Source organism: Mesoplodon mirus (assembly GCF_964341445.2).
Source record: "Mesoplodon mirus genome assembly, chromosome: X".
Lineage (NCBI taxonomy): Eukaryota > Metazoa > Chordata > Mammalia > Artiodactyla > Ziphiidae > Mesoplodon > Mesoplodon mirus.
Genome location: NC_138981.1, coordinates 139,798,941 through 139,813,363, shown reverse-complemented (window position 1 = coordinate 139,813,363; position 14,423 = coordinate 139,798,941). Strand labels below are relative to the sequence as shown.

The 14,423-nt window shown below is 40.3% G+C and overlaps 1 protein-coding gene across 1 annotated transcript in view; it reads left to right on the top strand.

Moving 5' to 3' along the window:
- The window catches only part of F8 (coagulation factor VIII), a 112,572-nt gene that overhangs the window by 54,131 nt on the left and 44,018 nt on the right, over positions 1-14,423 (top strand). The window contains exon 14 of the mRNA XM_082610237.1: positions 9,343-12,439. Within this exon, the coding sequence (XP_082466363.1) occupies positions 9,343-12,439 (3,097 nt within the window). The remainder of the gene's footprint in view (positions 1-9,342; positions 12,440-14,423) is intronic.

The following is a 14,423-nucleotide window of genomic DNA, read 5'->3' as shown; positions in this document are numbered from 1 at the left end:
TTATAAAACAGTATGCATAATATGGTTGTATTTGTCTAAACCAAAGAAAGAAAGAAAGTCTGTGTGTGTGTCTGTGTGTAGGCAGAGAAAGATATTTAAAATATCAATATTTTGAGAAGCTTTTAAACTACTTTGGTGATCACTTAAATTCTAAAGACAAATTAGAGCTCTGTTTTATGTGTCTTGAGGGAAAAGTCTGATCCCTTTTATTTGTCCTCTTGTGTCTGGCTTATTTCACTTGGCATAATTTTCACTCAGCTTCACTCAGCCAGAGTCATCCACGTTGTGATATGTGTCAGTGCATCATTCTTTTTTTAAAAATTTTATTTATTTATTTTTTAAATTTATTTATTTTCGGCTGCATTGGGTCTTTCGTTGCTGTGTGCGGGCTTTCTCTAGTTGCGGCGAACAGGGGCTACTCTTCATTGCAGTGCGTGGGGTTCTCATTGCAGTGGCTTCTCTTGTTGCAGAGCACGGGCTCCAGGTGCGCGGGCTTCAGTAGTTGTGGCGCACGGGCTTAGTTGCTCCGCAGCATGTGGGATCTTCCCGGACCAGGGCTCAAACCCGTGTCCCCGGTATTGGCAGGTGGATTCTTAACCACTGCGCCGCCAGGGAATTCCCTGTTAGTACATCATTCTTGCAGCTCACTTTACACCCTACTTTAACCACATATCACCACAAAAAAATGATAATTATGTGATGTGATACAGGCACATAGCTACCACTATGATGGTAATCCATATTGCAATATATAAATGTATCAAATCAATACACTGTAAAGGTTAAACTTACACAGTGGTATCTATCAATTATATCTCAATAAAAAAAGAAACTAGTGAGCAGGTTGGTCACCTGTTTCTGTAAATAACGTTTTGCTGGAACACATACACAAAAGATATACAATTAATTTTTGTATATTGACCTTGTATCTTGCAACCTTGCTAAATTCACTGTAAGATCTGGCAATTATTTTATAGATTCCCATAAGATTTTCTTGTACACAATCAAATTGTTGCAAATATTGTCAATTTCAGTGTTTCCTTTCCAACACTTATGACTTTTATTTCTTTTTTTCTGTGCCTTAATTTTGAATAAAACTGGTAAGAGCAGGGAAAAAACCCACATATCAGAAGTTTTGATGAGTCATTTTTATTATCAATTATATTAAAATATTAGAAATATTTTCTAAAATCCATTGTGACTTCTTCTTTTATTCATAAGTATTAAAACTGGTTTACTAAATTCCTAAACATATGGATATTTTCTAGTTTTCTGTTGCTCATTTCATATTTTTACTTCACTGTGGTTATATAACATACTCTACATGATTTCAGTTCTTTGAAATGTGGTGAGACTTGCTTTATGCCTAGCATATGGTTTACTTTGGCTAATGGCCTGTTGGAACTTAAGATGAATGTGTCTTTGCAGTTGTTAGGTGGACTGTTCCATGTATGTCAAGTTGCTTTATCATTTTGTTAAAATCCTTATAAGTTTACTGATATTTTGTCTGCTTCTTACAGTTACTGAGAGAACTATGTTAAGAGCTCTACCTATAATTGTTGGGTTTGTTGTTTCAAAATAAATGAGGCAAAATAAAATCAGGTGCTTACAAATTTAAGATTGTTAGGTACTCTTGTTAAATTAACCATGTTATCATTATGAAATGTCCTTCTTTTTCTGAAGTAGTACTTGTTGCCATAATATCTGCTTTTTATGAAATTTATGTGCCTCAATCACCTTTATTTTGGTTAATGTTTGTGTGGTATATACTTTTTCCATTCTGGTACTTTCAACCTATCTATGCATTTACATTTATAGTGTATCTCCTTAACATTTCTTATAGTGCACGTCTTCTGGTTAATTAATTTTATCAGGTTTTGCTTGTCTAAAAAGTCTTCATTTCTCCTGAAATTGTGAATAATATTTGCACTGTGTACATACCAATGAAAATAGCTCTTGGACAAATCTAGAACAGAATGAAGAAGTATCAGAAACACTGTGGAGCACAAAATTGAGGATGGCCAAATAGAAGAGCGTATCAAAAAGTTGACTTGTGTCATTCTGTCCCTCAGTCTGAAGCAGCTTGATGCCAAAGGGGATCCCCTCTAAGGGATTTCTTCCCGTAGGGAAAGGACAACAGGAGAACTGTAACACCTCTTGTCACCACCAGGAACACTAGCAGCCTTCACCACCTGAGGAGCTCCATAGTCTTCACAGATACTGAAGCCAGCTGATGGACCTGCTCAGAGTCCAAGCCACTGCACTCCCCCCAGAGGAGGAGCTGCACCCTCCCCTCAGGGCTTAGGCCTCCCCCAGCACCCACCATCTTCAGGGCTTGAGTTGCTGGTGTGCTTGCAACTCAGAGCCTGAGGGCCCCATCATCCCTGGGGCCCATGTTGCTGCTCTACCTTGCCCCTCCAAGCACCAAGACACCACTGCACCCCACCCACCAGTACCTGAGCTGATGTGGCATGCCCTAAGAGAATGTGGACCCCAGCTTCATTGGCGATCTGTGCATGCCTGTGCCTTTGAAACTGGCACCACTACAGCAAATGTGCTCACACTCCAAGCTCAGGAACCATGAACTACACTGTCACTCTGAGCACCTGCACCCCAAACACTGGCACCACCATCAATGCATGTACATCTCTGTCCCAGAACCCAGCACTGCCATCAAGGCCTGTGTGCTCACATGCCAGACACAGCACCAAGAAGAATCCCCTCAGCTAGGACCTCAGTCTGTGGGTGAAAAGAAGAACAAGAGGACCCCAGCATCCTTTGACATCTAGGAGGCCAACAACCCTCACCACTACTTCCATCACAGACACTCACAGCCTTGACCACCAAGGACCCTCCACAGTCTTCGCTGACATTGACCTCAACTGACAGAGCTGCATGGAGACTATGCTGTTGTGCCCTCCCTGCAATTGGAGCTGCTGAACCTCAGAAGAAAGAAAGAGAGAAAGAGGGAGGGAGGCAGGAAGGGAGGAAGAAAGGAAAGGAAGGAAGGAAGGGAGGGAGGGAGGGAGGGAGGGAGGAAGGGAGGAAGGAAGGAAGGAAAGAACCCAGAAATCCTGGAGCTAAAGAATATAATGAATGAAATGAAAAATGCAATAGAGCGCTTCAAGAACATACTTGATTAAGCAGAAGAAACAATCTGCAAACTCAAAGATAAATCTTTTGAAATTATCCAGTCAAGAGGAGAAAAAACAAGAATGAAGAAAGCCTACAGGATTTATGGAATACCATTAAATTTTTCCAGAGAAGACATACAAGTGACCAACAGGTATATGAAAATGTTCTCAACATCACTAATCATCAGGGAAATGCAAATCAAAACCACAGTGAAATATCAGCTCAGACCTGTCAAAATGGCTATTATCAAAAAAAATCACATGATAATAAGTGTTGGCAAAGATGTGGAGAAAGGGAAATCCTTGGGACTTGCCTGGTGGTCCAGTGGTTAAGACTCCGTGCTCCCAATGCAGGGGACCTGGGTTCAATCCCTGGTCAGGGAACTAGATCCTGCATGCCGCAACTAAGTTCCCACATGTTGCAACTAAAGATCCTGCATGCCGCAACTAAAGATCCCACACGTCACAGTGAAGATCCTGTGTGCCGCAACTAAGACCCAGCACAGCCAAATACATAAATAAATATTTAAAAAGAAAGAAAGAAAAGGGCATACTTGTGCATTGTTGGTGGGAATATAAATTGGTGCAGCCATTATGGAGAACAGTATGGAGGTTCCTCAAAAAATTAAAAATAGAACTACCATATGATCCAGCAATCCCACTTCTGGTATACATACAAAGGAAATGAAATCAGGATCTTGAAGAGATATCTGCACTCCCATGTTTATTGCAACATTATTCACAATACCCAAAACATGGAAACAACCTAAGTGTCCATTGATGAATGAATGGAAGAGTAGAAAGACCCTGAGCTCACCTGCTCTCACAGGCACACCAAATCACAACTATTTTTCAGAACAACCATCAGTGGAAAAGACTGGAAACTACCAGTAAAGATTGTCTACAACTAAAGATATAAAGAAGGAACCACAATAAGATGGGTAGGAGGGGCATCATCATGATATAGTCAAATCCCATACCCCTGGGTGGACAATTCACAAACGGGAGGATAATTACCATTGCAGAGGTTCTCCCCAACGAGAGAGGGGCCTGATCCCTTGTTGGGCTCCATAGCCTGTGGGTCATATACTGGGAAAACGAGCCCCCAGAGCATTTGGCTTTGAAGACCAGCAGGGCTTACTCTCTAGAGTCTCAGAGAGCTGTGGGAAGTAGAAACTGTACTCTTAAAGGGTGCACACAAACTCTCACATGCTCCGGGATCCAGGGCAGAAGCATTAATAGGAGCCTGGGTCAGAGCTACCTGCTGATCTGGAGAGTCTCCCAGAGAGGTAGGAGGCAACTGCAGCTCACCCTGGGGACACAGACACTGGTGGCAGCCATTTGGGGAGCTGATTCTACCATGAGGACACTGGTGCTGGTAAGCACCATTGTGAAATCCTCCCTCTAGCTTATAAGCCTCAGGACCCATCCCTGCCTGTAGGCAAAAGTGCTGAGACACCTCATGCCAAGCAACTAACTGGGCATGGGCACAGCCCCACCCACCAACAGACAGGCTGCCTTAAGACCCCCTGAGCCCACAGCTGCCCCTGGACATGGCCCTGCCCACCAGAGGGCACGGGATCTGCCCCACAAACCAGTGTGCAGGCACCAGACCCGGGACCCCCAGGGACCTCCAGCCAGAGACCGTGGGACCCAGCTTCACCCACCAGTGGGTAGGCACCAGCCTCAGAACCCCCCGGGCTCTGGCCCCGCCCTCCAGTGAGCCTGCTCTAGCCTTGGGACCAGCTTCACCCACCAACAGGTGTCACTCTTTGTTACTATTTGCTGTCACTATTTGCAGATGACATGACACTATACATAGAAAATCCTAAAGACACCACCAAAAAATTACTAGAGCTCATCAATTAATTCAGTAAAGTTGTAGGGTCCAAAAATAATATACAGAAAATCTGTTGCATTTCTATACACTAACAACAAACTATCAGAAAGAGAAATTAAGGAAACAATCCCATTTACAGTGGCATAATAAAGAATAAAATACCTAGGAATAAACCTGCTTAAGGAGGCAAAAGACCTGTACTCAGAAATCTATAAGATGCTGATGAAAGAAATCAAAGATAGCACAAACAGATGGAAAGATATACCATGTTCTTGGATTAGAAGAATCAATATTGTCAAAATGACCAAGACAATCTACAGATCCAATGTAATCCCTATCAAATTACCAGTAGCATTTTTCACAGAACTAGAACAAAAAATTTTTTAATCTATATGTAAACACAAAAGATAATGAATAGCCAAAACAGTCTTGAGAAGGAAAAACAGAACTAGAGGAGTCATGTGCCCTGACTTCAGACTATACTACAAACCTACAGTAATCAAAACAGTATGGTACTGGTACAAAAAAACAGAAATATAGATCAATGGAACACGATAGAGAGCCCAGAAATAAACCCACACACTTCTGGTCAATCTACAACGAAGGGTGCAAGAATATACAATGGAGAAAAGACTGTCCCTTCAATAAGTAGAGCTGGGAAAACTGGACAGATACATGTAAGAGAATATTAGAAATTCTCTAAGACCATATACAAAAATAAACTCAAATTAAAGACCTAAATGTGAGACCAGATACTATAAAACTCCTAGAAAAAAACATAGATGAGACACTCTATGACATAAATAGTAGCAAAATTTTTTTTGGATCTGTCTCTTAAAGGAGATAAAAGCAAAAATAAACAAATGGGACCTAATTAAACTTAAAGCTTTTGCACAGCAAAGGAAACCATTGACAAAACAAAAACAAAAAGACCACCTACTGGGACGTCCCTGGTGGTCCAGTGGTTAAGAATCTGCCTTCCAATGCAGGGGATGTGGGTTTGATCCCTGGTCAGGGAACTAAGATCCCACATGCCACGGGGCAACTAAGCCCATGCGCGCTCTAGAGCCCATGTGCCACAACTAGAGAGAAGCCCGCCTGCCACAACAAAAGATCCTGCATGCTGAAACTAAGACCCAACGCAGCCAAATAAATAAATATTAAAAAAAAGACAACTTACTGAATGGGAGAAAATATTTGCAAATGATATGACCAGCAAGGGGTTAATATCCAAAATATGTAAACAGCTCACACAACTCAACATCAAAAAAAACAAACAACCCAATTTAAAAAATGGTCAGAAAGCCTGAATAGACATTTTTCCAAAGAAGACTTACAGATGGCTGAGAGGCACATGAAAAGGTGCTCACCATCATTAATCATCAGAGAAATGCAAATCAAAACCACAATGAGATATCACCTCACACTTGTCAGAATGGCCATCATCAAAAAGACAACAAATAGCAAATGTTGGCAAGGATGTGGAAAAATGAAAGGCTAACACAATATTGGTGGGAATGCAAATTGGTGCAGCCACCATGGAAAACAGTATGGAGGTTTCTCAAAGAACTAAAAATAGAACTACTGTATGACCCAGCAATTCCACTCCTGGGTATCTATCCAAAAAGAAAAAAAAAGAAAAAAGAAAAGAAAACTCTAATTGAAAAAAAGATGTGTACCCCAATGTTCATAGCAGCATTATTTACAATTGCCAACCTGACTGTCCATCAACCGATTAATGGATAAAGAAGATGTACTATACACACACACACACACACACACACACAATGGAATACTACTCAGTCATTGAAAAATGAAGTTTTGCCCTTTGCAACAACATGGATGGACTTGGAGGGTATTATGCTAAGTGAAATATGTGAGACAGAGAAAGACAAATACTGTATGATATCACTTATATGTGGAATCTAAACAATACAACAAACTAGTGAATATAACAAAAAAGCAGCGGACTCACAGATATAGACAACAAACTAGTGGTTACCAGTGGAGAGAGGGAAGGGGGGAGGGGCACGATAGGGAAAGGGGATTAAGAGGTACAAACTACTATGTATAAAATAAATAAGCTACAAGGATATATACTATGACACAGGGAATATAGCCAATATTTTGTAATAATGATAAATGGAGCATAACCAAAAATTGTGAATCGCTATGTTGTACACCTGAAACTTATATAATATTGTACATCAACCATACCTCAATGAAAAAGAAAATTTTTGAATAAAAAAATTTAAATTAAAAAAACTCTCTGAAAAAGAAAAAAGTGATATATGTGTGTGTGTGTGTGTGTATATATATATATATATATATATATATATATATATATATATATGATGGAATATTATTCATCCATTAAAAAAGACAATATGGCTGAACCTGGAGGGCATTATGCTAAGTGAAATAAGCCAGATGAAGAAAAATATTGTATGGAATCACTACTATGGGAAATCTTTTTGAAAAAAAGAAAAAGAAAAAGTAGAACTCACAGAAACAGATAGTAGAATGGTGGTTATATCATGTTTTGTAATCTTCTTTTTTTCCCCTCACTTAATAATGTATTTGCTGTTTTTCTATATCAATAAATATAGATGAACATCATCATTTTAAAAGATTGGTTAATATTCCATGCTAGGAATATTGCACTATCATTAAAGAGCTCTTGCCTAATGAAGCCCGAGGTGTGCTCCTACCCACTTGTGATCAGCTGTGCTCTGTCTCTCTAGGTTACTTTGATAGGAACTAGCTCCAGGATTGAATATCAGCCTAAAAAATTAATTAGTTCATTGAAAGCCCCAGTTATATCACTGAGGTCGGAGGCAGGTCCATACATTTGTAGTGCTGACCAAATCTCAAACTTGGCCAGGCGTCTTATGCCTGTTTCGGAAGTTGGAGTGGGAGATTGGCAGCTGAGGTGTCTCCAAGGGAATTATAATTTAATTTTCTTTGCATCTGTGGTTATATCTCCTTCCTTATTTCAAATTTTATATGTGTGGAATTTCTTATTTTTATTTGGTTATTTATTTTATTGAGTTTTAATCAGAATCAACTCTTCTTTAAGCTCTTGGATTGAAATTTATTAGTTAATTACTATAATGTTTTAATTTATTTTTATTCACACATGTAATACAAAAATATGTTCTCATTACAAAAATTCAACCAGTACAGATATAACTAAAGTTCCTCTTGATCACTATTCCCAATCCCAGGCCCTTCTCAGAGTATGGCGGATGTCATTCTAGACCTGTTTATGGAGTTTCATTTCCCCTTTTCTCACCCAATTACTGTCTTCCTCAGGAAAAGGAAGTATTAGATTTATCTAAGTTATAACAGTGGAATTTTTAGAGTGAAAAACCTTATTTAAATTACTCATTTCGGCTCCAGTCCTGGTCTACTCTGACCCAACATGGTTTCATACCATCAAAAATACGCTTTAAATATCATGAAATTGGGTTTTTGTATCCCATGTCTTCGTATTTTTTAATATACTCCTTTATTTTGGTAGAAGACATTCTCTAATCACTTCCTGAGAATGGCTGAATTAGACATAGATATTCTGAATCCTTGTATATTAGAAAATCTCTTTATTCTCATTTCCCATTTGAGTGATTATCTGGCTGCACATAGATTGCAGTGTGCATTAATTCCAAAATGTTTGAGCACAGGAACCTTTTCCATGGGCATCCCATTGTCTCATAGGGCTCTGTGGAAATATACTTTGAGAAAAGTTTTCTCTTTGAGAAAAAGCTGTATTCAGTTAAGATATTACTTGCAAATATTGTGACTTGATGAGACTGTTCAGGTACCTGATGGGTAGCTTAGTAAAGGTGTTTTCATTTATGTTTATGCATATACTTTACCACCATGAAATTCTTTTACTCAGATAATCCTGTTCATAGTAGAAATTAATATTGCTAGGACTGTGGTGGGATTTTATGTTATTTGTATCCTAAACCTAAGTCCTGCTCCCTTATGCTTACTTATCCTACAAATTGGTCACCGAAGAGTTCTGTGTGACTAGTAAGACTCTCCACTATTGTGTATAATTACATTTCTCCATTTTTATCTATCTATATCTATCTATCTATCTATCTATATATATATATATATTCATTTTAAATCACAGCCCTTTCTTGTGGTCACAAACAGATATACCACAACAGCAGCAATGCAAAACCACTTTTACTACCATTGTTGTACTGTGTGAGGGATTGAACCTAACGACCTGCAATATAATGATACTGAGTAGTATTTTTTCATTTATCTGGGAATAGAAGAGAACCTCTAACACAGATCTTGCTTGGGACCTGGGTTATGAGTAACCAGAGTCTTATTCTTCCTCATCTCCAGGTCTGTGGGTTCTGGGGTGCCACAACTCAGACTTTCGGAACAGAGGCATGACAGCCTTACTGAAGGTTTATAGTTGTGACAGGAACACTGGTGATTATTACGAGGACACATATGAAGATATTCCAACCCTCTTGCTGAATGAAAACAATGTCATTGAACCCAGAAGCTTCTCCCAGAATTCAAGGCACCCTAGCACTAGGCAAATGCAATTCAAAGCCACCACAACTCCAGAAAATGATATAGAGAAGACTGACCCTCAGTCTGGAGAGAGAATGCAGCTGCTTAAAGAACAAAGTGTCTCCTCTAGTGATTTGTTGATGCTCTTGGGACAGAATCCTACTCCACATGGATTATCCTTATCTGATCTCCAAGAAGCCAGAAATAAGACTAATGATCATTTACCTAGAGCAATAGAAAGAAACAAGGGCCCGTCTGACATGGCACATCTCACACCAGAGCTCCATCACAGTGGGAAAAGAGTATCTACTCCTGAGCCAGAGCTGCCATTAAGATTGAATGAGAATTTGGGGACAACTGTAACAGTAGAGTTGAAGAAACTTGATTTTAAAATTTCTAGTTCATCAAACAACCTAATGACTCCACCAACAATTCCATCAGACAAGTTGTCAGCAGGTACTGAAAAGACAGGTTCCTTAGGACCCCCAAATATACCAGTTAATTTTAGTAGTCAATTAGGTGCCATTGTATTTGGCAAAAATTCATCTCACTTTATTGGGTCTGGTGTACCTTTGGGCCTGAGTAAAGAAGATAATGATTCCAAGTTGTTAGAAGCAGTTTTAACAAATAGTCAAGAAAGTTCACTGGGAGAAAATGTATTATCAGTGGAGAGTGATAAATTATTTAAAGAGGAAAGAGTTCATGGACCTGCTTCATTGACCAAAGATGATGCTTTATTTCAAGTTAATATCTCTTTAGTAAAGACAAACAAGGCACCAGTTAACTCAACAACTAATACAAAGACTCACATTGATGACCCAGCATTATTAATTGAGAATAGTACATCAGTCTGGCAAGATATTATGTTAGAAAGTAATACTGAGTTTCCAGAAGTAACTTCCTTAATTCATGATGAAATGTTTATGGACAAAAATACTACAGCTTTGGGACTAAATCATGTGTCAAATAAAACTACTTCATCAAAAAATATGGAAATGATCCACCAAAACAAAGAAGGCTCTGTGCCACTGGATGCAGAATATCCAGATACATCGTTCTTCAAGGCTCTGTTCTTGCCAGATTCAACAAATTGGATAAAAAGGACCCATGGCAAGAACTCCCTAAGTTCTGGGCAAAGGCCCAATCCAAAGCAATTAACATCTTTGGGATCAGAAAAATCTGTGAAAGATCAGAATTTCTTGTCAGAGAAGAATAACGTGGTAGTAGGAGAGGATGAATTTAGCAAGGGCACAGGTCTTAAAGAGATGATTTTTCCAAATAGCAAGAACGTATTTCTTACTAACTTGGCTAATGTCCAAGAAAATGATACACACAATCAAGAAAAAAAGTCTCAGGAAGAGATAGAAAGGAAAGAAAAATTAATCCAAGAGAATGTAGTTTTGCCTCAGGTGTATACAGTGACTGGAACTAAGAATTTTCTGAAGAACCTTTTCTCACTAAGCACTAAGCAAAATGTAGAAGGTTTAGATGAGGAGACATATACTCCAGTACTTCAAGACACCAGGTCATTAAATGGCTCAGCAAAAAGAGCAGGGATTCACATGGCCCATTTCTCAAAAATAAGGGAGGAAGCAAACTTGGAAGACTTGGGAAATCAAACAAAGCAAATGCTAGATAAATATCCAAGCACCACAAAGGTGTCTCCTATTCCAAGTCAGCAGAAGGCTATACCTCAACGTGATAAGCGGGATTTGAAACAATTCAGATTCCCAGTAGAAGAAATAAAGCTTGAAAGGGGGGTAATTTTGAATGACACCTCAACTCAGTGGTCCAAGAACATGAAATATTTGACCAAGGGCACCTTCACACAGATAGAGTACAACAGGAAGGAGAAAGGGGCCGTTATTCAGTCATTCTTATCAGATTGTTCTATGAGGAGTCATGACATCATTCAAACAAATGGCTCTGCATTACCCATTGCACAGGTATCAGTATTCCCATCAATTAGACCTACAGATCTGACCAAGATTCCATCCCAAGACAACTCTTCTCATCCTCCAGCATCCGCCTGTAGTTATAGCTTTGTGGAAAGGAGTTCTGGGGTCCAAGAAAGCAGTCATTTCTTACAAGGAGCCAAGAGAAATAACCTTTCTTTAGCCTTCCTAACCTTGGAAGTGATTGGAGGTCAAAGAAAGATCAGCGCCCTAGGGAAACGGGCCACAAACTTATTCATGTACAAGAAACATGAGAACACTGTTCTCTTGAAACCAGGATTGCCTGAAGCATCTGGCAAAGTTGTTCATCAGGAAGACTTTTTCCATACAAAAACTAGCGATGGTTCTCCTGCCCACCTGGATCTCAGGGAAGAGATATTCCTTCAGAAAACACAGGGACTTGTTAAATTGAATAAAGTAAATAGATCTGGAAAAGTGCCCTTTCTGAAATGGGCAACAGAAAGCTCTGAAAATACTCCCCCCAGGCTGCTGGGTCCCCTTGCTTGGGATAACCAATATGCTACCCTGATACCAAGAGAAGAGAAATCCCTAGAGAAGTCACAAAAACACACAGCTTTTAAGACAAAAGACATCATTTTGCCCCTGGACCCTTGTGAAAACAATCATTCAATAGCAGCAATAAATGAAGTACAAGATAAGACCCAAAGAGAAGCCACCTGGGTAAAGCAAGGAGGAACTGGAAGGTTGTGGTCTCAAAATCCACCAGTCTTGAAACGCCATCAAAGGGAAATAACCCTTACTACTTTTCAGCCAGAGGAAGACAAAATTGACTATGATGATACTTTCTCACTTGATACGAATAGAGAAGATTTTGACATTTATGATGAGGATGAAAATCAGGACCCCCGCAGCTTTCAAAAGAGAACGCGACACTATTTTATTGCTGCAGTGGAGCGGCTCTGGGATTATGGGATGAATAGATCCCCCCATGCACTAAGAAACAGGTATGGGTACATTGATTATTCCTTTGTCCTACTGTTGTGACCTTTGATTTTACCAGCTGCTGAAACAATAGGAAAGGCACAACCAGCAGCGAGACTCCAAAGATTGAGGAAACTGAGAACCAGATGGCAAAGTCTAGATGAAGCTGAGGAGCAAATGGGAGATTAGATGATGACACTAGCAATGAGAGTTATGGGATGGTAAACCCAGATGGCATGAAACTCACTCTGGTGGGATGGTGAAGAAGAGGGGTCTACAAAAGGGTAGGGGGGTCAGAAGCAGCCATGAGGAGCAGGAAGAAAGTCAGCCTCACCTATCAGCCCTATGAGCTGCAGGGTAAGGTTTAGTCTCCTGAGAGAGCCCTGATAGACGCAGGAGGAAGCAGTGAAGTGTGTGGTAAAGAGACTGAGGATGCAGGGAAAGTTGTTTTCCATAGTACTGGGGATCCAGAGGGCAAAGTGGGAGGATTTGATTGTTAGGGGAGCAGAAGGAGGTTGGGCCGGGGAGAGAAAGCACAGAGACATTTGGAAGATAAACATAAAGAGAGTCAACCAGTCAACCAATATTTATTGGGCACCTATTATATGCCAGACACTTGCATAGACACTGGAGTGCAGCAAAGTAGTAGCTTACATTCTACTGGGGAGAGCAAGGGACAATAAATTAGTAGAAAACTAAATAGGGGAATCTTGGTGCCATTCAAAAGGTAGACTTGAATAATATGGTAGAGTGACGGGGGTGTTACTTTAGCTGTAATGGTCAGAGAAATTCTCTTTGTGGAGTTGAGACCTAAATGATGATAAGGGGTCAGCTAACAGAGGTCTGAGAGAAGACATTTCCGGCAGAGGGAACAGGAAATGCAAAGGCATGAATGAAACAAGTTTAGCATGTTTGAGGAACAAAAAAGGACCAACATGACTGTAGTACAGTAAGGAAGTGTGTGCAGGGGTAGGGAGATGAGGTGACAGAGATGAGCAGTGGTCAGATAATATAGGTCCTAGAGGAAGAGTAGATGCTATCCCTCTTCATTAGTCATTGTCACTTCCCAGCCTCGCTTTCTACCTCAAATGAGCCCTTATTGCTGCACAGCAACCGTAGAATATTTCCTGCTCTCCTGGACCTCTATCTTACATTTTCTGCTTTTTCCCTAAATCTCCAACACGTTTTGCCCGTTCTCCAACACCCCTTCTCACTCCTAGCTGATGCTTTGCACTGAACTCCACAGACTTCCAACACCACATTTACTGGCGTCTGTACCAATATACTGTCCAGTTTTGCACTCGATCCCATCCTTTCTCCCTTCATAAAAAACGTTGCTTCAGCAAGTCCCTTGTTCTCTCTTACATCATCAGTTTCTCACTCTCCACCGGATTAGTCTCACCAGCATCAATCAAGCTATTGATTAGAACAGGGTAGTGGTGGTGAAAATCAAAAGGAATGTAAGGATGTTGATTATAATTTAAAGATAAGCAGAGAGGGCTTGCTGTTAGATTGAGTATGGGGAGGAATGGTGAGAGAAGACTCGAAGATTTTCGGGTTTTGTCCTGAGCAACTAGGTGGATGATAGTGACATTAATGAGATGTGGAAGGCTTGAAGCAGAACAGATTTATTTGAGGAAACACTCAAGGGTCTGTTTTGTACATATTTAATTTGAGATGCCTATTAGAGATCCAAGTTGAGTTTTTTTTTAATTTCTTTTAATTTTTTTTTGGCTGCATTTGGGTCTTAGTTGCGGCACGCGGGATCTTCGTTGAGGCATGAAAGATCTTTTCATTGCAGCGCACGGGCTCTTCATTGTGGCGTGCGGGCTTCTCTCTAGCTGTGGCATGCTGGCTCCAGGGCACGTGGGCTCTGTAGTTTGTGGCACATGGGGTCTCTAGTTGAGGCTCGTGAGCTCAGTAGTTGTGGCACACGGACTTAGTTGCCCCGTGGCATGCGGGATCTTAGTTCCCCGACCAGGGATCTAACCCATGTCCCCTGCATTG